The following is a 21,709-nucleotide window of genomic DNA, read 5'->3' as shown; positions in this document are numbered from 1 at the left end:
TTGGAAAAGACCTTGAAGATCATCCAGTCCAACCATTAACCTAGCACTGACAGTTCCCAACTACACCATATCCCTCAGCGCTATGTCAACCCGACTCTTAAACACCTCCAGGGATGGGGACTCCACCACCTCCCTGGGCAGCCCATTCCAACGCCTAACAACCCGTTCTGTTGATTCTAATGAATCAAACCCCAAGATCAATCTAAAAAGACTACAAAGTTATTACCAAGTTTAATGATAATCTTTCTCCAGTCAGGCAAACAACTCTTCCTCCGACAGAGCAAAATACCCTCAAACATTAATTCAAACTTCAAAACATTGCTGTAAAAGTTAAAGGAGTAACTACAGCAAAAAGCCAGATTATGGATGTTACAATGGAGTCATCATACTTGCAGATTATTTCACAATGTAAATCGTACAATGCTAAACGCTTTTAAAAATGCAACCAAGAGTAAGGTGTCCGCAAAGCACAGGCAGGCAATAAAGAAGGCTTTTTTTTATGCTATCACTAGAACAATTTCCTGACTCATTCCATCCTCCAGCCCCGGGGACCAGGCTGGCTCAGTCCACACTGACAACCTTGACGTAACTGAAGCAGAGCACTGACCTAAATGCCGTTGCTGTTGAGCTCCTTGCAGTTCACGCTCAAGGAAAAGGGGCCAACACAGATTCAAAAGCTAGCGTCGAATACTCGAGCTATTTCAGCCTGAGACTGCCAGAGCAGAAATGCTCGTTGAGACAAAGAGCCCCCCATCACCTCGACCTCTTGAGACTGAAACCTCCAAAACCGACTGCAAGGCAAACTAGGCTGCTTAAGAGAAGAGGTTTTCGAAAGGGAGCCTGCACATCCCCGCAGCACTTCGGTAGAAGCAGAATCGGCAGAACCAGCGTCTCAGTGCTAGGAGAGAAAGGCGAGACCCGAGGTAACGAACCTCGGACAAGGTTAAACCACACCCTGGGCGTGATTTTAAGCAGGCGCTCAATGAACTGCTGATGAATCCTCAACTCCCTGCCCCGAGCAACGCGCAAAGCCACTGCCAGGGGCAACGCGGCTGCGACGCGGTCCCTCCCGTTACCGGGGCGGGCACTGCGGGGCACGGGGGCCGCAGGCCTACGGCTGGCAGGGCTGCCACCTCCCCTCAGCGAGCTGCAGCGGGCCCGGTTGCCGCGCCTCGCCTCGCCCCTCCGGCGCGCGGGGGGAGCAGCTGCGGGCCCCCTCCTCGCTCCGCACCGCCCGCTGCTGGCAGGGCCGGCCCCTACGAGGGCGGGCGGGCCGCGGCCCCGCTCGTCCCCTCCCACCGCTCCGCGCGAGAAAGCGAGGAGGAAGGGCGGCGGGGAGGGGACAATACCTCGGGCGCCGCTCGCACGGCCGCCGCACAGCCCCGCTCCCGGCAGCGGCTCCGCCTCCGCTGCTTGCCGGGAGCGGGGCGGGGCGGGCTGGCATGGCGGCGGGGACGGGCCGGAAGCTGCGCAGCAGCCGGGCGGGCGGCAGCGGCCGCGCTTGACATCGCCGGCCGCCCCGAGGCAACGGCCGGCGCGTAACGGCCGCCTGTGGGTAACGGCCGACGCGTAACGGCGGGCGGCGCGTAACGGCCGCGCGGCGGTGGGTCGCGCCCGCCGAGCGCACGTGCGGCGGGGGCGGGCGGCGCGGGAAGGCCGCTGAGGGGAGGCCGCTGAAGGGAGGCGGCGGCCCCACCGCTGCCGCCGCTGAGGGAGCTCGGGTCTAGGGCTGCGTGTGCTTCGCAGGGCGGCGGGGACCGCGACGCCGAGGGCCGGGAGCGGCGGCAGGCAGCAGGTGAGAGCGGGGCCCGGCAGGCCGGGCCGTTGCCGCCGGGAGGGGCGGTCCCGGCGTGCGCGGCGCTCTGCGGGCCGCGCCGCGGCCTCTGGCGGGCTGTGGTGGGGGCTGTTCCCTGGGCTGCGGTGGGGCGGTTGTCCTGGGTCTCTAAATGCCGACTGAGTATTTCATGTCAGTAGCTGTGCGGTTAAGGTGTGCGGTTCCCCCTGCTCGGGTAACGCTGGCTGCAAACGCTCTTCAATAAAAGATGCACTTGGTGAGGTACTAGTGCACGTGTGTATATACATATATTTCCCTTGCACAGTTTTCTTACATTCTAACAATTAATTGTAGAAACACTTTTTTCTTCTACAGCCGTTCCATAGCATATGGATCAGCCTGGATATGGATTAAGAACTAAGGAGGCTGTTTAACCATAGACTTATCTGAAACAGTTGAGCATCTTTTTGTGAAGGAACATCTTTGTGTTGAAGGAAGGGCAGCAGCCAGCACGCTGGCCAGCACAGCCTTGGCAGCTGGTTAGCTGGCATCCCACCCCTGCGCCCCCCACTTCCACTGCCTCGAGTCAGAGGCGGAGGCTCTGCTTACACTAAGTTCCCCCCCCCCCCCCCCCCCCGAAATCTTGCATCTCTTAGCTGCAGCTGTAATAAACTGCACTAGTTTAGGCTGTATTTTTCCCACACTCACATTTTTTTTCAGAAGGACTGAATGATTTATCAGCAAAACATGTAGTCCCTGTCCCTTGTCATACACCCGTAAAAGCATTAAATCAGGGGAGGTTTAGGAGAAGTCTTAACAGTAGAAGAAACTTTCAGAACAGCAGAGTAATAACATTGCACACTGGTTTATTTTGCGACTTCAGAAGTTTTATCTTTATTTGCCTTAGTGTGTGTTAGGCTTCTTGCAGGAAAGAAATTAGTGTTTGCTTCCACATAAGGGCGCTTTGCAGTTCTGCCCAGCACTTACAGGCTGCACTGTAGAGAGACTTACTTTGTGACAGCAATGATGTCTTGTTACTGTTCCAGCTAATGGAATACATTTTGTGGCCAAAATTGGGGGGGGGGGGGGGGGGGCTGTGATTTGAATATTTATTGTTATGACCTCAGATAAAGAAAAAACTTAATACCTTAATACTCTGATTTCTTCTTGTATAAAGAACAGAGCGATAACTAATAATGCAATGGAAATTCTTTTTTTTCTGAGACTTTTGTTTGTTTCTTTTCATGTTTTCAATATCCCCTTGATGAAGAAGGCTTGTAAGGTGATTTACAAGAAGGTCATTTTTAAGTGTCCCTTTAGACTTTAAACAAAGAGGAGATGTTCTCTTCACTGTAATTTGTGTTCTGTCATCTGCTTACTGCAGTTTGTACTGTTTTTTATTTATATGGTACTGTTCTTCAAGGTACAGCTCACTATTATCAAAAGGTCCAGGTCCCTTTTACCATAGAACCATGTAATGATTTGGGTTGGAAGGGACCTTAAAGACCATCTAGTTCCAACCCCCCTGCCATGGACAGGGACACCTTCCACTAGACCAGGTTGCTCAAAGCCCCGTCCAACCTGGCCTTGAACACTTCCAGGGAGGGGGCAGCCACAGCTTCTCTGGGCAACCTGTTTCAGTCTTCCTTACATCCAATCAAAATCTACTCTCTTTACATTTAAAACTGTTTCACCTTGTCCTGTCACTACAGGCCCTGGTCTTCCCATCTTTCTTATAAGCTCCCTTTAAGTACTGAAAGGCTGTTATAAGATCTCCCTGGAGCCTTCTCTTCTCCAGGCTGAACAACCCCAACTCTCTCAGACTGTCCTCATAGGAGAGATGTTCCATCCCAGTGACCATTTTTGTGACCCTCCTCTGGACCCACTCCAACAGGTCCATGTCTTTCCTGTGCTGGGGGCCCCAGAGCTGAACTCAGCACTCCACGTGGGGTCTCATGAGAGCAGGGTAGAGGTGGAGAATCGCCTCCCTTGACCTGCTGGTCACAATTCTCTTGATGCAGCCCAGGATACAGTTGGCTTTCTGGGCTGTGAGTGCATATTGCCAGCCCATGTCCAAGCTTTTCATCCACCAGTATCCACAAGTCCTTCTCCGCAAGGCTCCCCTCAATCTCTTCATCCCCCAGGCTGTATCGATACCAGGGATTGCCCCAGCCCATGTGCAGGACCTTGCACTTGGCCTTGTTGAACCTCATGAGGTTCACATGGACCCACCTCTCAAGCCTGTCAATGTCCCTCTAGATGGCATCTCTTGTTTCTAGCATCCCTTCTTTCAACTGCACCACTTGGCTTGGTGTCATCTACAAACTCGCTGGGGGTGCACTCAATCCCACTGTCTGTCATCAGTGAAGCTATTAAATAGTATTGGTCCCAATACAGACCCCTGAGGGATACCACTCATTACTGGTTTCTACTTGCGACGTTGAGCTGTTGACCGCAACTCTTTGGATGTGGCCATCCAGCCAGTTCCTTAGCCATCTAACAGTCCATCCATCAAACTCATATCTCACCAATCCTTCACCTTTTGCTTGTTTTCTGTCTTCTGCCCTGTCAGCTCTGTAGCTCACTGGACCTTTTCATAGGCCAATTTAACTCACTAGAATAGCAGAAAACTTTGTGCTTTACTGAGGTTTCTGCTGGTTTGTGAGTTCATTTAGCTTGTGGAGAGTCTGACAAGGGTGTGAACTGTTAGGGAAGGTAGGGTGAGGGAAAGAAGGGAGACCTCCCTGTTCTTCAGCAGCGAGCCATTAGATCAACTCATCTACTCAAGGAGGCATAACCATAGCCTTAATAATTATGCCAGGCCTGTAGGATATTTTGCATTACATTTTTCAAGTATCCAGGATAAAAGAAGGGAAGCAGTATAAAAGGTTTACAACATGACCCAGTAAGCTTGAAAGCGCATTCCTTTGTACTTTCCCATCTGTAATGTGGATATTACACGTTGCTACAATGGGTTGTTTCAGTACTTGATACAGCAGTCTTTTAATTGGCTGTTTTTCTTGGCAGCTGTTGATCTGATGCCCAATTTTTGTACATTGTGCAAGGATCGCTAATAACTCACTCTTAATGTTACAAATAATGAAAAGTACAGGCAGGCCACTTGGTAACACTCTGCGTACTAGTACTGGTAGACCCATTTTATTTGCTTTTCATGTTTAAGTCTTTGAAATAAAAGGACAATTAATATTTGTTTTCTTTTTTAATGTTTATTGTATTCATAAGTGCAATAAAAGTCTTGGACTCCAGTACTATAGTACTACTGCTGGGTGATTATAGTTGGGGGAGGTATTGTACATCTCAGAACAGTATTTAAGTTTTAAAAAGAAGAACAGAAGTAACAGAACATAACTGAAAAAAATACTGGCTTCCCTTTTGAGAGGGATGATAGGAAAAACAAGGACTTGCAATGAAACAAATATGTTTTATAAAACCAAGACATGCTTAAAAACTTGCAGGTGCTTAGTGTTACTAAGCTTTTTGAGTGTGTGTTTTATTTATGGGGTGAGAAATTGCCTAAAGTTCCAGTCATGTGATCTATATATTTTATTCTCTCTGGAGAACTGAGACTGCTTCAGGCCAAGGCGATGACTAAAAGTCCCCCAAACAAGTTAGAGACATTTTCTTACTAGCTGTAGCATGGAGAGTAAAGTTGTTATGTGTGGTTGATACCTGCACAACTTATAATTGTATAAAAAAAAAAAGATCAAGTTCCTGGCTAGACTAAATACATGATAGTAAGAGTTGAGTCACAGTCTAATAATGCTATTGCTACTGTGTGAAAAATTGGAGAGCTTGCCTTTCCTTTATAGTCCAACAAGCTAGTATACTTTGAGCAAATACATTAATTTTTACCTTGAGTGAGCCCAGGACCATGCTGTTTCTTGTACACCTTCCAATTCTACTTTGAAAACTAAACATGTGCTCTAAGGCACATGGGTTGACGTTTTTATGTTCTTACCTTCCATTACAACCACTAGATTTATAAGTCAGGGTATACTGTCTTTACATGCTTCAGCCTAGTAATTCTGAAAAGTGCTGCTGAACACATTGAAAGCGTCAATAGGACACACCTCCATCTCATTTTGACCCTCTCTTAAGTTGCCATTGGGGACTGATTTGAAGTGAGTTGTTACATTTTCCTACTGCGCTTTTTTTATTCATGCTCTGTTGGTTTTTAGCATTCTGTCCAGTTCTGTAGGGTCTCTCCTTGCCCAGTATTATAAATGGTTTTGGGTTGAACTGGTGTTTACACAGGTCTCCAAGAATGCCTTGGGAAATTTATTTTTTCAAAAGGAACTGTAATCTGAGTTAGTGCTATAGTGTAAGAAGGGCTTGAAAGGATATCATGGTGTGGGAGAGGATGTTACTCAATGGAAGTAATGGAAGGGGAAAAGTCGTGGCCGAAGGAAAGATATTACATTGATGATATTGCAATTCAAGTTACCTTAACTTCCTCCTGCATCTTAAAGAGATAGGTATTTATTCTAGTTAGTCCCATTTGAAGTCAGCAGGAGCAGAAATAGGTCCCTGTAGTTCTGAATCTCTGTGTTTTTCTGGCTGATTCAAGGTGTAGTTAGCCCTCAGTACCAGTGAAGGAGTAGACTTAAAGAGCTGCCTTCTGATGAGCACCTGATTCATACCGAAGTTGTCTTCCACAAATGTGTATGTGTGGTATGTGAGAAAGGCCAAATTTGGCCCTGAATGTGAGAAATTATTTGAAATAGAATATTCAATGTCACTCGTAAAATATGCAATAGAGTTATGTAGCAATGATAACTGTGAAAGAGCTTTAGTTTGCTAGGAAGTCTGTAACGTTATTAACATTAGGACAAGTTTTGAAAAAGTGGGAGTAACAGCAGGATGCCCTTCTGTAGTTAAAAATTGTTACATTTGGAGGATAAACGTTTAATAGTTTATTATGCAGTAAATTCACTGTTTAGAAAGATGCAACAGTGGGTTTTTTCAGTTGGTTGGGTTTTTTTAATGTTACTCAGCAGCCATCTATAACTGCATGGGATCTTATTGTAGCCATTTTTAAAGAAGTTCGTTCTTTCTGAGGGTTAGATAAGAGTAAGCTGAGATGCCCAGGCAAGGGATCTACATTTCTGCTAAGTGTAGTGTACTTGGAAAATATGAGAGACCTTGTAGAGTGCAAAGAATAGAAGGCTTGCAAATTCAGGGCTTAAAGCTGTTAAATCTATTATATGATTTAATTTAAAGTTTTGAGTTCATAATCTGCACTAGTTAAGAAAATACTATTCTGAATTCATTTTCACAGAATATACAGGCTGCATGATTGTTGGTATATTTTTTTTTCCCCAAATTTAATCTAATTTTTCTTTAATTGTTTTATTCACTTCTTATTTTTCAGGAGTCTTTGAAAAATCCTTAGTGGTCATGACATTGTTACAAGTGACATAAATTAGCCAGTGACTCAGAATGATGGATACCCAGAAGACTACAAATGGTTTGCAAGTGATTGGAGAAGGGACTGGTATAGGGAAATCGACACTCCACATGGTGGGGTATTTGGGAAAAGTCAGTTGAAACTTGTTTTACATGTGTGCAAAGTTCATATTTTTCTCTGCTTTGAGAGATTTTTAATTGGTCTTAATTTTACAAAAAAAATTCTCAAAATTATTTTCCACGGAAATCTATAACAATGGCGAAAGATTATTCTAAGTAAATCTGTGCCTATGATTTTTTTACTGGCACTGTTTTTTACGACTGTTTGCATTTCTATGAAAATTGATTTGTCTTTCAAAGATCTGAGCTTGTGCTCCCTGGCAATAAGTGTCCTGTGGTTTAGTTCAAGTAGAATGAAATGTGGCATAATTGTGTTGTTAAAGATACCTTATTAAATATTTGAATATTTAAAACAAAAGATAAATTTATTTAGAACACTCTACCACATGAATATATATATATCTTATAAATATTTTAAAAAATCCAATCTAGTTTACTTTTTTACATTGTATTAGGTATTATATTTAGAAGTTGCACATTGGTTTTCTATCTTGGTATGTACGTATGTATGTCTTACCTTGGGATAATATATGAAATACATAAATTCATGCTGCTTTTACTTTTTTTTTTTTTTTTAGAACTGTAATCCTGTGGAAACAACTGCACATGAGTATTGTCCAGTCTGCAAAGAGAAGGGACAGATCCAAGTTTTACGGACTTACCGCATTAATTTTCAAGAGTCCATTTTTCTTTGTGAAAATCCTCAGGTATTACATTAATTAACAGTTTTGTTTGGTTGTGCAGAGGCCTTTACTTTCAGCAGCCACACCTCTTTAAGTTCAAGATTTTGTTGGTGGTGAGCAGACTGTTGAAATAGGACCCCTTTGAGTCCATACGGATGATGTTTGCCTGTACATAGAGAAAAACATAACTAACCTGTATACATGCAGTGTTTAGGCATAGCTAGCTACCCTAAAGAATTAAAAAGAGTAGATTAAAGTGAATAAAGGAGAGTTTCATGTACGTAACAAGGGAACACAAGTGGTAGTAAATAAATCTTCATACGAATCAGAATACAAGGCAAAAATTTGATGATCCATGTAACTAATACACAACTCTTGCAGATGTGAGTCTCCCATTTTCCCTTCTTTAAGTCTGGGTAATGCAAATAGGTTTGTAATTATAATTACAATGTTTTTCTTTCCCCCCCCCCCCCTTTAAGTTTAACCTTCGCTGGATTTCTGTGCTGCTTAATATTTGAGTATGATTTTGCCGCCTCTCCCTTCTCCACTGCTCTGTGTATGTGGGGAGGTCATAGCAATCCCATGTGGACTGATGCCCTTAAATTAGTAGAGATGAGACTAGATGTGGGTCTCCGAGTTGCTTTTCCCTTCCTTGCCTGCTTTTTAATAATCATAGTATCATTCTGGAGATTGATGATAGCGATTTTACTATATTCTAGTTGCAGAATAGCTATATATTTAAGACCCTATCAACACCTGGTCTAACAGATCAGGCTAGCCTGAAAGATAGTCAGTTTTGGTACCAGTAGTCTCTCAGGCACAAGATGATAATGCCAAATCTGTACCCTAAAGGAATGGATTTAGCAGAATAAGAGAAGAGGAATCTCCTTAGCAAAATTAGGTTGTTTTCAGGGGTTGAAAGCATTTACTGGGAAAGTAGTGTTGATTATCACTACTGATATATTTGCCTCACAATTGCTTGTACGACAGTGGTTGGATAAAACACCCTTCCTGTCCTACATACGTTGAATTTATGTATTGATTTCATTAAAATATAACTTTACAGAAGTCCTACATTCCATTTTAAGAGTACAGTTTGTACTTTTTATAGCTCTTGTCCACCTGAAATTGCTTTGTATATTTCACTGTAACTTTCTTTCTTTCCTTTAGTGTATCTACCCACTTGGTTATAAACCATTAAACAGCATAATTACTTCTGCTGATTCAGAAAATCATCAAGTTTCATCTACTCATAAGAAAAGGAAATTGTGTGATATCAGTGACTTTTCTTCTGTTGAATCCCATCCAAAAAAAGCAAGAACTAATAATGTAGTAAATGTTGAGCACACTATTAATACAGACCCTGTTGTTGAATGCTATCAGAATAGTTTATATATTCCCAAGTCAAGTCTACACAACGTGTTACAAAATGACCAGCAAAAAACTAGTAACGGCGTGGAGTCCTGCATGCAGAAGGTGGATTTTGAAACAACCACCACCCCTACCAGCTGTCAAGAAAGTCCGCCTAAGACTTCTAGTCCCAGAGCACAACTCTTACCAAATTCTGAACTTTGCTCAACAACATCTGAAATTTTGCTCAAAGATGATAAAGATTCCACTAATAACACAGATTTATGTCTTCAGTGGAGAAACATGTATAATCTTTGTTGGTTAGATTGCATTTTGTCAGCACTGGTACACTTAGAAACATTAAAATTTGCTCTAGCAGGAGAATATAATGATCGAAAATGTTTACTCCAGGAACTCTTAACAAAATATAATCAAGCAACTGTGCTTCTGAATACTTGTAAAAGGAGTAAAGTAAAAGGTGAGTAAATTTAGCTGCTCTTTCTTCATATTCACAGTGATCTGATCTGCTACAAATACGTGGAATTTAGTATAGTGCACTAAAAAATGCCTGTTCTATTTCAAGATCACAAAAGAATGAGTTATATCTTGTTACCATGAATGCTTTATCTAGCAGAATCCTGGTAACGTCTGAAGTTGTTTCTTGAAGATGTTTGAAAGCATCAAACACTAAGCATCTCTTGAATTTTTTTGTCATATCTCACATAGAGAATTTGTGAATTGTTTATGTAATTGAGCCTTACTTTGTTTCCTTCCCCTCTGTTCATGAACATATTAGGATGCTGTTCTAATCTTAATCTTCAAAATAATTTCTGTTGCAGTTTATATCCTTGTATCTGTATACCCAATGGGCAGTTGCCTTGTCACACCAAAAATAGTAAAGCTGGGAACATCTCTTCTGACTCCAGCTGCGGTCATTGAAGGAATGCCTCCCATGAGGTCTGCAGGCTGTGCTATGCATGATAGTGCTTCCTAACCTGTTTCAGTCAAAAGTAGTCAAACATGTTAATCCAGTTCATATTGTCTGGAAAAGGGTTAGTGAGTACACACATGTGTAGCTTAACAGGTTCGAGGACAGAACCCCCAAGCAGAGGGGCAATGATGGGCAGCTGGGGGCAATCAGAGGAGGATGTGTCACTGTAATTTACTAGTATGGCCTTTGATCATTTTCTGTACTGTGGATTCAGTTTAAGACTGTTAACCTAAGATCTGTTTCTCCTGAGAAGAAGGACGTAGGGATGTTGGTCGATGCAAAGCTCAACACGACCCAGCAATGTGCACCTGCAGCCCAGAAAGCCAACCATATTCTGGGCTGCATCAAGAGAAGTGTGGCCAGCAGGTCAAGGGAGGTGATTCTGCTCCTCTACTCTGCTCTCATGAGACCCCACTGCAGTGCTGTGTCCAGCTCTGGGGCCCCCCAAAAAAGAAGGATATGGACCTGTTGGAGTGGGTCCAGAGGAGGGTCGCAAAGATGATCATGGGGATGGAGTACCTCCCCGACGAGGACAGGCTGAGAGAGTTGGGGTTGTTCAGCCTAGAGAAGAGAAGGCTCCAGGGACACCTTATAACAGCCTTTCAGTACTTAAAGGGGGCCTATGGGAAAGCTGGGGAGGGGCTCTTTATCAGGGAGTGTAGGGATAGGACGAGGGGTAATGGTTTTAAACTGAAAGTAGCTAGATTCAGATTAGATACAAGGAAGAAATTCTTTCCTGTGAGGGTGCTGAGACACTGGAACAGGCTTCCCAGAGAAGCTGTGGCTGCCCCTTCCCTGGAAGTGTTCAAGGCCAGGTTGGACAGGGCTTTGAGCAACCTGGTCTAGCGGAAGGTGTCCCTGCCCATGACAGGGGAGTTTCAACTAGATGATCTTTAAGGTCCCTTCCAACCCAAACCATTCTATGATTCTATTAATCCTCTTGAACTGATCCATTGGTGTCATAAGTCTGAACTTCTAAGAGATCATCTGTTAGAGAATTAATACAGATCTCTGGTTAGCCAGTACCTTTCATGAATTTTGTTGTTTTTCAATAGACGTTCCATGAGAAGTGTGTGTTTGACTATCTAGACTATAGTCGCAGAACAGCATTACATAACTTGAAGTCTTTCCTGGGAAAAATAATAGCTGTATCAAAAATGGTTTAATCAACCTTGTGGCAGAGAAAGCATACTATTTTAGAGAGGGAAAAAAAAAAAATTCAAAAAGATTCTGAAGTAGTTCATATACTCTGTTTGCCAGAAAGTCAAACTGCTTGGTTTTAGGTTTTCAGCTATTACCTGGAAGCCCTCTACCATCACAGAACCTGTCTGAGATGCTTTTCTTTCCCTCTGTTGCGCTGTGTTTGCAAAGGAACTCTGGTGTGCAAGAACACTTAAATGGGGAGGTTAGGTGTTGGAATACAGTGTTGTTTGAGGTAACATAAACCTTTTCATTTCCAGAAATTGCTGCAAAACAAATTAGTTTATTTGGGCAACAGTGGAGAGGGGATTGGATGAAGCGTATTGTTGTGGAGAACAGGTGTAGTTACTCTGTCCTGCTGGGTAATTTTTAAGCATCTTGTACATACAGTTGTTTTTAAAAACAATCAAAAGCAATAGAATTGCAAGAAACTTCTTTTTACTTTTTTTGTATACGTAGATTTTATAGGTAATAAAGTTTCAACAGCTATTCTAAATCCTTTTAATCTGTGCAGGTTATGATCATGATTGTGTTGTAGAAAGTTACGTTCTTGATTGTGCTTAAAGAATGTGTTTGTGTAGAAACAATGTAACTTGCAAATTTAAAATACATACTAAGGTATACAAAATACACTTAAAAGTTATTTTTGCTATTTTAAAGGCTGATTTAGGAAAGAAGTAATCTGGAACAACACATTTCCAGGTTTTATTACAAATTGTGTAACATCATTAGAAAGCATGTAAGCAAATTTTTGCACTTTTGATCTTAATGTTTAGGTTTTAAAATCTACTCTTAATCCCCAAATCTCCAGGGTTTGTAATGTCTGGTTACACTATCCTTAAATGTTGTTACTATCTACCTGTTGGTAGACACTTAGCAATAATTTAAGTCAGGTCAAGTAATTTCTGGTTAGTAGACTGAAGTAAAATGTGTATAACTTGTGTAAATTCTTCTCTGATTTTCAAATCAATTAATACCAAGCATTATTTTACCAACAGTTTTAGGCAAGTATGGGTCAATATGAAGGGCATCAATTTGCAGAGAATGAGTGCATGTTAGGGGTACATAGTGTGTGAAAGGGTGGGGGTGTTAAACATAAATACGTGAAAACATGTATTATTTTCTTTAGATGTTCTTCCAAAAGCAGAATCTCATCTCAATGAAATCAGAAACAGAATGTTTACACAGCTTCAGCCTCGGCTTAGGAATAAATTGGGTAAGTAATTAGTGCAGCATCTCAGTATTTACTTTCAGGAAACTACATGTGAAGCCTTGTATGTCACTACATAAGAATGTGTATGTGCATATGCATACAACACAGTTTGCAAATACATTTGTTTTTATTGGTGACATACTCGTACTTTACAGTGTGATCAGCTGGTTTGTCCCTTGATTGTTTTTGACTTTTTAGAGAGCATGTTCTCATCTTTGTAACTATGTTGTACTCATGAAATTGTCACTGATAACAGCCTAATAACATGGATCAGTCCCTTTGCTGTGAAGATTAGAAATATTAAAGGGATAACTTGAATTAAAATCATAGCAATAAGCATGTCATCTTCCATTTTGAAGTACTGAAAGCTGATTTCAAATATTCAGTGACTGTTTTTTCTGCCCCATCTTTGAAGACATGAAGGAGAGTCCAGTGTTTGCACTCCCTCTACTCTTACAACTGGATCAGCAGGCTGAGAAACTATTCTTGCATTCATTTTCATGGAAGTTTGAATGTGTATGTTGTGGCTACAAATACCAGGACCGGTAAGATTTTTATTTACATAGCTTCTATGTAACTGTTCTACCTTACTTTTTAAAATCTGCATATCATAGTTGATTTTCTCTAGATCTCCGGGTTTTGTACAGCTTAAGCTTGTTGGTGAAGTTTTACGTCATCCATATTTTTAGGCTAGCGTTTGCAAATAGTTTACTGCTATGTCATGTCTTGGGAAACCATGTTATCACTTAATTAAGAGAGAAATAACAGGCAATTGTGTGAGTCCCTGGCCATGCTCACTCTGCTATTTTGCTGAAAGTATACAAATTGTTGTAGTTCTAAACAATATATGCCTAGTACACTTTTGCTATTGAAGAATATCTGTAATACTCATTTGGATTACAAAGAATCAGATATTCTCTCATGTAATTTATCTATTTTAAAATAGTATTACAGGGAAGTAATTTCTTGAGAATTGATTTAGTTCTGTGTAGCTGCAGGGACAAGCTAGTAATTTAGGCTCATTTTAGAGTCAGCAGAATAGTACAGAATAATCAGCAGAGAGACACCTTCAGAAGACAGTTCACTTTACTTGAAAAATACCTGTTTCTCTCCACTATTTTAGGTTTATACAATAAAATTATAGATCCCCAAGTGAGATGAGATTAATGCTATCTGTTACACTGCCAGCTAATGTGTAGTCCTGGTTAATAGGATGTGTTCAAGAGCCTTTGTTACATATGGGGTTTTTTTTAAAAAGTTAAAAAATCTAGGTTAAGTTGAATATAAAGGAAGTCCTTTCTGTGGCTAATGAATGAATAAACTATGTTATTTCACTTTAATATCCCATATATTGTATTTTCATACAATATAACCTCTGTGTAATCTGTGCTCTGAATGTACTGGTTTTTGAAAACAAGACCTTGTATAACATGGATTCTGAGGTAATTTGTTACCACTTCCTTCTCTCTTTGAGATTCTGTATTAGCTAGTAAATTATGCAGATCCTGGTCCAAGCTCTGTCTTACGTTGGAAAGGAAACAGAGATAACATGCTAAGGGAGAGAGCAAATAATGTGAAACTGAAGGCCAGGGAGCTGCTGAAAACAAATGGTGACTGATACCGATTGGCAGAACTGAATTCAATCCTGACTTGGATGTGATGCAGTCACAGTGGAATTCACACAAATGGCCTGAATATGAATAGAATTTGGCTTTGTCATAACGTTTTTGTAACTTTTTTCGCCTGGTAAAGTGTGTATATTTATTGTTTTCTGATCAGCCACTCAACTTACTCTTTTTTTTTGTGTGTGTGTCTGTGTCCAGATTTAGGAAAACATTAACAACGTTCACAAATATTATCCCTGACTGGCATCCACTTAATGCTATTCATGTTGGACCATGCAATAACTGTAGTGATAGATCTCAAAGAAGACAGATGATTTTGGAAAAGTAAGTTTGAATAGGTGAACTTGAAAATAAAACACATAAAATTCTGAGACTCCGTTTATTGAACATATCACTTTCAAAACCAAACTGTTATCTTGGGTTTACAGAAATTCTAAACTTTGATAAATACTCAGTTTTAAAGATTTTAGATCGTTCTTAAATGCTGAAATTGTAAATAGTGTTTAATAAACATGAAACATAGAGCAGTGTTCAACATGCTGACCAACACAAGTGTTTGAGCCAGGTCATAAATACTTACTACCAAGTAGTAAATATAGAAAACTGATATCCAGTGTCAGCCTTTTCACAACCCCTGCCATTGGTGGATAAAACTGTTGTTTGATCAGCTCTTCACTGGTTTGACTTGGGAACAATGTTCTTTCTTACTGTGGATCTGGCACAGCTGTCTCCTGTATTTTTTACCTTTTCCCCACTCCCAGATCCCTTATGTGGTGTTGCTTTTTTCTCCTAATCTATAACAAAATGGAATATGCAGGTGGGGTATTCTTATGCCTTGACTGCTGTGCAATCTGAAGAGTCCTCTGTGGAAGTAGAATAGTAAGGGCAGAACTACATACTCTTTGAGATGCCTTACTTTTTCATTAGGAACCTTTGCAACTATTTTGTTGTAATAAACTGGTTCTTTATTGGTTTTTTATTAGAGTACCCCCAATGTTGATGTTACACTTTGTAGAAGGCTTGCCACATAACAACCTGAAGAGCTATTCATTTCAGTTTGAAGACGACACCTACCAAATAACATCTATTGTTCAGTATCAAACAGATAAGCAGCACTTCATAACCTGGTCTTTGAATCCTGATGGTAAGAACCATAAATTCTATTATAATACTTCAGGAGTCTACATCAAATACTGTTTTATGGGTTACTGCAATAGTCTCAACAGTCCATATATAATAACAAGGATTTCTTTTGTCTGTTTCTAAACTTCATATTAAAATTTTGTGAATAATTGTGGGAACTTTGTGACTCAGGGTGAAGATTTCAGTTTGTTTTAAGTGATTTGTTCAGCAGTGTTCTGTCCTAGACTGTACTCACGAGCAAAAGTTATTTGGGTAGAGTTGTTTCCCTCCATAACTTTGTAAAAGTGAAAAAATGCAGTCGGAGTATGGCTGTGGGGTGAATGGTGTTGGTTATTTTGAAGCCGGTTCTTAAACCATTCTTGGCTGGAAGCGAGGGAACCTATGGAACTACCAGCATTAATGACATTTCTTTTAATTTCTGAACTTTACTGCACCAGAGGGGTGGGAGACATAAATCCATGTTAGAAACACTACTAATGGTATGATGGTTGTACCACTGATGGGAACTCTATAATCAGAGAAGGTGAAAACTTGGTATTTTGATTCTCATGCTTCTGTAGAGAGAATGGAGTGCAGTCTTATCAAGTGTTGTGACAACATGAAAATTGCCTGAATCATACTGCCAGAGTTTAATAAGAAATAGGAGGAGGAAGCAGCTGGGAAGTGCTTAGTTAGGAACATCCTATACATCATATATATCTATTTTTAAATTCTTAAAGCTGTAAAGTATTTGCTCATGATCTGTGAACAGTTTGCAGACGATGAGGCAGATTATTAAAATGAGCAGTTTCTCTTAAACCCCCATGCCTCCCACCCAGGCAATGTATAGGTCTACAGAGAAACTGAATTTGAGAGGTGGTTCTTCCCTCAGACATGTGCGGGTGTTTTCAGACAAGATGTCAGCATCATTAGCTCAGATGAAAAAAGAAATTAGCTTTGTTTTTTGGTTGACCTACTCTGACCTGTAATAATATTACTGCAAATTCTGCTTGTGTTTGATCTTTTTACAGTGGAAATTTCCCAGTTTTCTCTGATGTAATAAAGAATGGAGGAAAAAAACCTTTATTTTCTGCTTGTCAAGGGAATGGGTTAATAAAAATATTTGACAAGTGTCTGAGGATAGTGACTTCAATTTTAAAAGTCTCTGAGTCTGTACAGTGGTTGCTATTTATTTTTCAGGAACTTGGCTTGAATGTGATGATTTGAAGGGGCCATATTGCAAGAGACATAAAAGATTTGAAGTTCCTTCTTCAGAGATTCATATTGTTATCTGGGAAAAGAAAACTTCCCATGTGCCAGAAGAACTGAATTCACAGTTCCAGAGTAAAAATATTGAAGATTTTCCTCTTAATAATATACAGTCAAATTCCACAGTGTTGCACTGTGGTTTTGATAACACTGTAGACAAAATACCTGCAGAACATCACAAAGAGGATTCTGTGAAAACTCCAGATAAAAAACAGCAGCAGGTAGCTGAGGATGAAAGTGTTGTTCATCATGGTTTAGAGAATCTGACACATGATGATCTTGTAACACTGATGCTTGAAGAAATTCAGGTTGACTCAGGAGATAAATCGCTGCTGAACAGACAGATGGTGGGAAATAACCTTGTTGTTGAAATGGGCACACTGCAGCAGCAGGAATCAGCTTTTTCACCTAACACTCCATATACAGGAGAGTGTGCTGGAACTAGTCTAGCTATGAACAATAAATGCATGTTATATGAGAATTCCAGCATTTGTTCACCTCTAGAAGAGTTGAACCTAGCAAATATTACTCCTGTTCCCAAAAAACAGAACCCTGACCCATCTGACTCATCGCTTTCTCAAAGAACAGATGACAGAACAAAGTTACCTAACAGAGAACATGGATTAAATCCAGAACTACAACGAAACAAGAAGTTGTCACCAGTAAAGAATGGTATACAAAAATCACCTGACTTGAAAGATGCAAGCAAAATTGTAGTTAATTCTCAGGTTGCCAATTCTGCTGCTGCCAATAATTCTTTTCAGCCTTCACACAAAGACCAAAAAAGAGGATTTGTAGGAAGCTGGGTAAAGAAATTATTAAGCAAGAATACTCCTTTTATGCCTTCAAGTGCCTCAGCTCTCAAGAATGAGAGAAGTTGCAAAACTCCCTCAATGCAAAAACTAAGTGAATTGCGGTTACCAATTAAGAGAGCAAGTAACTTTGGTGGATTTCAAAGCAGAGGCACAAACAAAACATCTGAGACCACGAAGTCGATGGTTCCTCAGAGTAATAATACTCATCCTTTATCAAATTTCAAAGGATTTTCTCAAAGTACTCGTCTTCCAACAGCCAGTCATACCACTATTGCAGGTCCAACTTGGAATAAGTCAGGAAGTACATTGGGTACCTCAGGTAAAGTGACTCAGTTCCATTCACCTAGCTATAACCCTGGGAAGGCAGAAGAGTCGGATAGTGACAAAACAAAAAAACTTCGCCTAAAACTGTTAAAAAAACTTAATGCTAAAAAGAAGAAGTTGGCTTCACTGGATAGGCTAGCAGTGGAACAGATGAAACGGGAAAAACCTGTGAGTGGAGATGTAAGCACCCCATCACAGACTGAATCTCACAATGACAGTGAATTATTGCAGAGCTTTTTAAGGGAACTGCAGTATCAGATTGATGTTGCAGATAATGAATCTGAATTTAATGCGAACTCTGTATCGGGGTGCACTAGCCATAATAACAGTGATGAAATACTGGCAGAATTACTGTCCCCTACTTCAACTGTTGCTTCCTTAGAGGCTCCAAAAAGTGAAGATGAATGTATGTATATGGAAATGGTGGATAGCAGTGTTGCAACGACAGTGTCCGAGGAGAAGACCAGTGTGCCACATGTAGCAATGACAAGCGAGGACCACAATTATTACAGTCCTGTAAAGGACGGTAATTCGGAGCTTCATACAATAAGCAAACCCAGTGTGAAAAAACTTGCTTTTGAAAGTCCTACAAGGGAAGATATCCTCGAAGATCTGTTCTCCATTTCAGCACCAACCTCAATGGCAGGTGACATAGATTTACCTCATTTTGATGAAACTCTGTTTGAAACTTGGTAAATATTCGGTTTCTTGGTTTTAAGTATTTTTCAATATTATGTATATTTTGAAACAAAGCACTATTAAATTATATTTTCTAACTAGTTTAATTGCACACTGGCTTTACTTGAACAATTTACATTTGAAGTATTTTTTTTCTTAAAATTTTATTGTAGCAGACAGATAAGGGTTTAATGCATTTTATTTTTCTGAGAAGCAGTTATTTTAGCTGTCAGATACGATGGCGATTTTTAATTAAAAGCTCCTGTGAGTCTTAATTTTTGCTGCTTTTAATGTGGAAGACTTACCCATATTCTACTGAGTTTGAGAAATAATAAACTTCAGTAGTCTTGATGATGTAATGGTCTAAGAAATATTATTTAGGTAGTAGTGATTTATTTTACAGGATCACTCAACTACTGAAGTTATTTTGTCTGACACTTAAAAAAAAAAAGTACCTTCTGTAATCAGGAATGTTTGCGTCCTTTGATACAAAGATCATTTGCAACACTAGATCCGAGGCTAGTAATCTGTTAGGAACTCTTTTTTCATAATTACTGTACTACAAGCTCACCTCATTCCTTGGATCCAGGGAAGGATAGATACATGGTAGAAATTTTCCCGTTGAAAGTTGTGGCACATACTGAGTTTTCATCCTGGGTAACTGAAAATACAATCTGGCAGAATATTATTCTGAGTCGGGTTATTTTTAAAGTAAAATTAATAAGATTGGGGTAAGAGTTTAGCTTAAAATTAAAATTAATAAGATTGGGAAAGAGTATAGCTTTTGTTTTGCTAGACGGGAGTCTTTTTTTTAAATTCATAGACACAGAGCTGAGGGTATTATGTGCCAAATTAGCTGTACATTTTACTTGTACTTGGAAATAACAAGGATTTTATCAGCAAGACTTTGTTTCAGCCATTTTTTGAGGTATTCTGCATTTTTTCATGGTTTTAGATCCCAAGTTCAAAACATTAAGTCCTCAATCTTACTCTTCCAATAGGTGCAGTTGAATGTAATTGTCATTACAAGGCATGGCTACAGATTTAAATGGTCTTGGATTGCTTGAACAAGGTTCAAAAAGTGTTTGAAAAACTGTCAGTGGCACTGAACTCAGCTTGCCAAGCTGTTTCTGTTGCAATTATGTATGTATTTATCAAACTGGCACTTCAGACAATGAATGATTTCATTCCTGAAATACAAGTCTTTTTAAAGAACTTGAGCTCCTTTTTTAAGTGTTGTAATTGGTAACGTTACAATGGAAAACAAATCAATGGATTCTGAATGTAATGTGCTGGTGTACTGCTGGTGAAATGTTTGCCTGTTTGTGAATTCCCTTATTAAAAAAAAAAATGCTGACCAAAATTAGAGTTTGATTTATCAGTGAATAAAATAGTTGCCTCTGCAAGACTTGAGGGGAGTGATGGTATTTTCCTGTGGAGTTTTCCAACCAGTGGTTTCTATATATGCAGACCACTAAAAAGCAGTGTGTCTCCCAGCCCTGACTACTTGTTGCAGTGGGGAGCTGCCTTCAAGGCCGATACCTGTGATCGACTGGATTGCAGCGACCTGCAGCTGTGAAGTGAGAACTCCTTCACCAGTGGCTCGGGACAAGACTCAGACCTGGGGCCAAGTGAAGCAGTGAGCCTGGGTGGGCGTGATGCGGAATGCATAGGGCAGCATGAGGAATAGACCCCTCTAGAAGATGAGAAAGTCCTGGTGGTAAGGATTGTATCAAGGTTAATAGCAGAGAAGGGTATGGGGGCACATCTCCTGTGCGAACATGCCTAGACAGAAGGAGGAATCCCTGGTCACCCCTGACAGCACCTCTGCAAACCCATGTTCGGAGTCCTCAGTCTGCAGCTGCGTGGGATACAGTGTGGGTACACGTAGGTATAGAAGCTTCAAGAGCAAATAAATGGCATTTGAGATGAAGTGTAAAACTATATCTGTTAGTGCTGCAAATTCTTTGCTGCCCTTTTTCTGAAATAGTTAACTAAAGATGCTGAAATAAGTAAGGATGATGTTGTGCAGATTTGTCCGTTTCCATAAATGTTTTACTGCCTCTGATCCTGTGCAAGTGAGAATTCAGCTGAGATTGAATGAAAACCCCATGACCAAAGAAACCATTTGGAATTTGGTGGTTACTGGACTTTTTGTTTTGAGACTAGCTTTATTTTAAAGCTTTTTATTTGCCATAAAGAGAATACGAAGTGGTTTATTAGTATTTCTGTCAATTAGAAATACACTAGGTGGGCATACAGCAAATAGTGAGCAGAAGTTAGTCACTATATTTTGGAGGTTTTATCAGTGTTACAGGGTACATTTCCAAAAATCTAACGGCTTTGAACACTTGGACAGATTATAGTTAACGCATTTCTTCACCTCTTGCATCACATAATCTTGTCCGTCTGTGTCTTCTGATTTGGGAAAGACACAATTGTGGCACTTACAGATTTACAGCTTTTAGTTCAGAGTCAGCTCTACGGTGGAGGTAGCACTCACTATGATTCAGATCTTGCTACTTCATGATATATTCAAACACTTTATCAAAGAGTACAGGGGAAGAAAAAGAGCTGCCTTCTCACATCCTGCCTACAATAAACCAGCCCATCTGCAAAGGAGCTGCCTGGATGGATTTTTAGCAGTATACCTGCTAGAGCACTGTTCTAGAAATTCGCTGTGGTGCTGATTACAAATTTTGGTCTTGATGTCTTTCATGGCTGGCTATTGCCATTTACTCTTCAGCCAGCATTGGTTTTTCCTTTAAATAATTATTCCCTTCCTGCTGATGTATCAGTGAGAGTGATTGTGCCTTGTCTGTGTTCCTTTTGCAAAGCTAAACAGCTGCTGTTCTCCGTGTGAGCCCCTTTGGGCTCAGAGCAAAGCATGTTATGCAGATTATGCTGCTCTAAGTGTGTGCCGTGCTTTAAAGTCCACCAGGATTCAGTCTCAGAGTGGAAGAGCTTACAGTCTAAGTATAGCTCTAAGACAGTGTGTGGACAGAGCAAGAGAGAGGAGAAGGTTAACAGGATTATAAGGCAGATGAAGTTTGCAGTATGCTTAGTTTTGCACTGCTGTGCACAGAGACAGTGTAGCTGTTTACGCAGGAGATGCTGA

At 40.6% G+C, this 21,709-nt stretch overlaps 1 protein-coding gene across 3 annotated transcripts; it reads left to right on the top strand.

Annotated features, from left to right (window-relative positions):
- Positions 1 to 1,437: 1,437 nt before the first annotated feature.
- On the top strand, positions 1,438 to 19,954 carry USPL1 (ubiquitin specific peptidase like 1). Of its 3 annotated transcripts, none has more exons than XM_074815888.1 (10): positions 1,438 to 1,795; positions 7,167 to 7,262; positions 7,900 to 8,028; positions 9,175 to 9,832; positions 12,675 to 12,761; positions 13,174 to 13,303; positions 14,582 to 14,707; positions 15,367 to 15,527; positions 16,706 to 18,605; positions 19,593 to 19,954. In XM_074815888.1, exons 2-10 carry the CDS (start codon positions 7,260 to 7,262, stop codon positions 19,600 to 19,602), a joined length of 3,204 nt encoding a protein of 1,067 aa, XP_074671989.1. In that variant the 5' UTR covers positions 1,438 to 1,795; positions 7,167 to 7,259; the 3' UTR covers positions 19,603 to 19,954. The 3 variants fall into 3 exon arrangements, with proteins under 3 accessions (XP_074671989.1, XP_074671988.1, XP_074671990.1); XM_074815889.1 differs by lacking the exon at positions 7,167 to 7,262 and having other exon boundaries at positions 1,440 to 1,551; positions 1,747 to 1,795; XM_074815887.1 differs by having other exon boundaries at positions 7,167 to 7,333; positions 16,706 to 19,954.
- Positions 19,955 to 21,709: the final 1,755 nt, after the last annotated feature.

The sequence above is a fragment of the Strix aluco genome, chromosome 2, assembly GCF_031877795.1.
Source record: "Strix aluco isolate bStrAlu1 chromosome 2, bStrAlu1.hap1, whole genome shotgun sequence".
NCBI lineage: Eukaryota > Metazoa > Chordata > Aves > Strigiformes > Strigidae > Strix > Strix aluco.
Note: the sequence above shows the minus strand (reverse complement) of the source record. Positions and strands in the feature narration are given on the sequence as shown.

What these genes read in the sequence shown, in the direction of transcription:
- USPL1 (XM_074815887.1), top strand. Translation starts at nt 7,235, where the DNA reads ATGATGGATACCCAGAAGACTACAAATGGTTTGCAAGTGATTGGAGAA. An exon ending in TGGTGGGGTATTTGGGAAAA is followed by an intron (nt 7,334 to 7,899) that starts GTCAGTTGAAAC and finishes TTTTTTTTTTAG; the next exon opens with AACTGTAATCCTGTGGAAAC. An exon ending in TTCTTTGTGAAAATCCTCAG is followed by an intron (nt 8,029 to 9,174) that starts GTATTACATTAA and finishes TCTTTCCTTTAG; the next exon opens with TGTATCTACCCACTTGGTTA.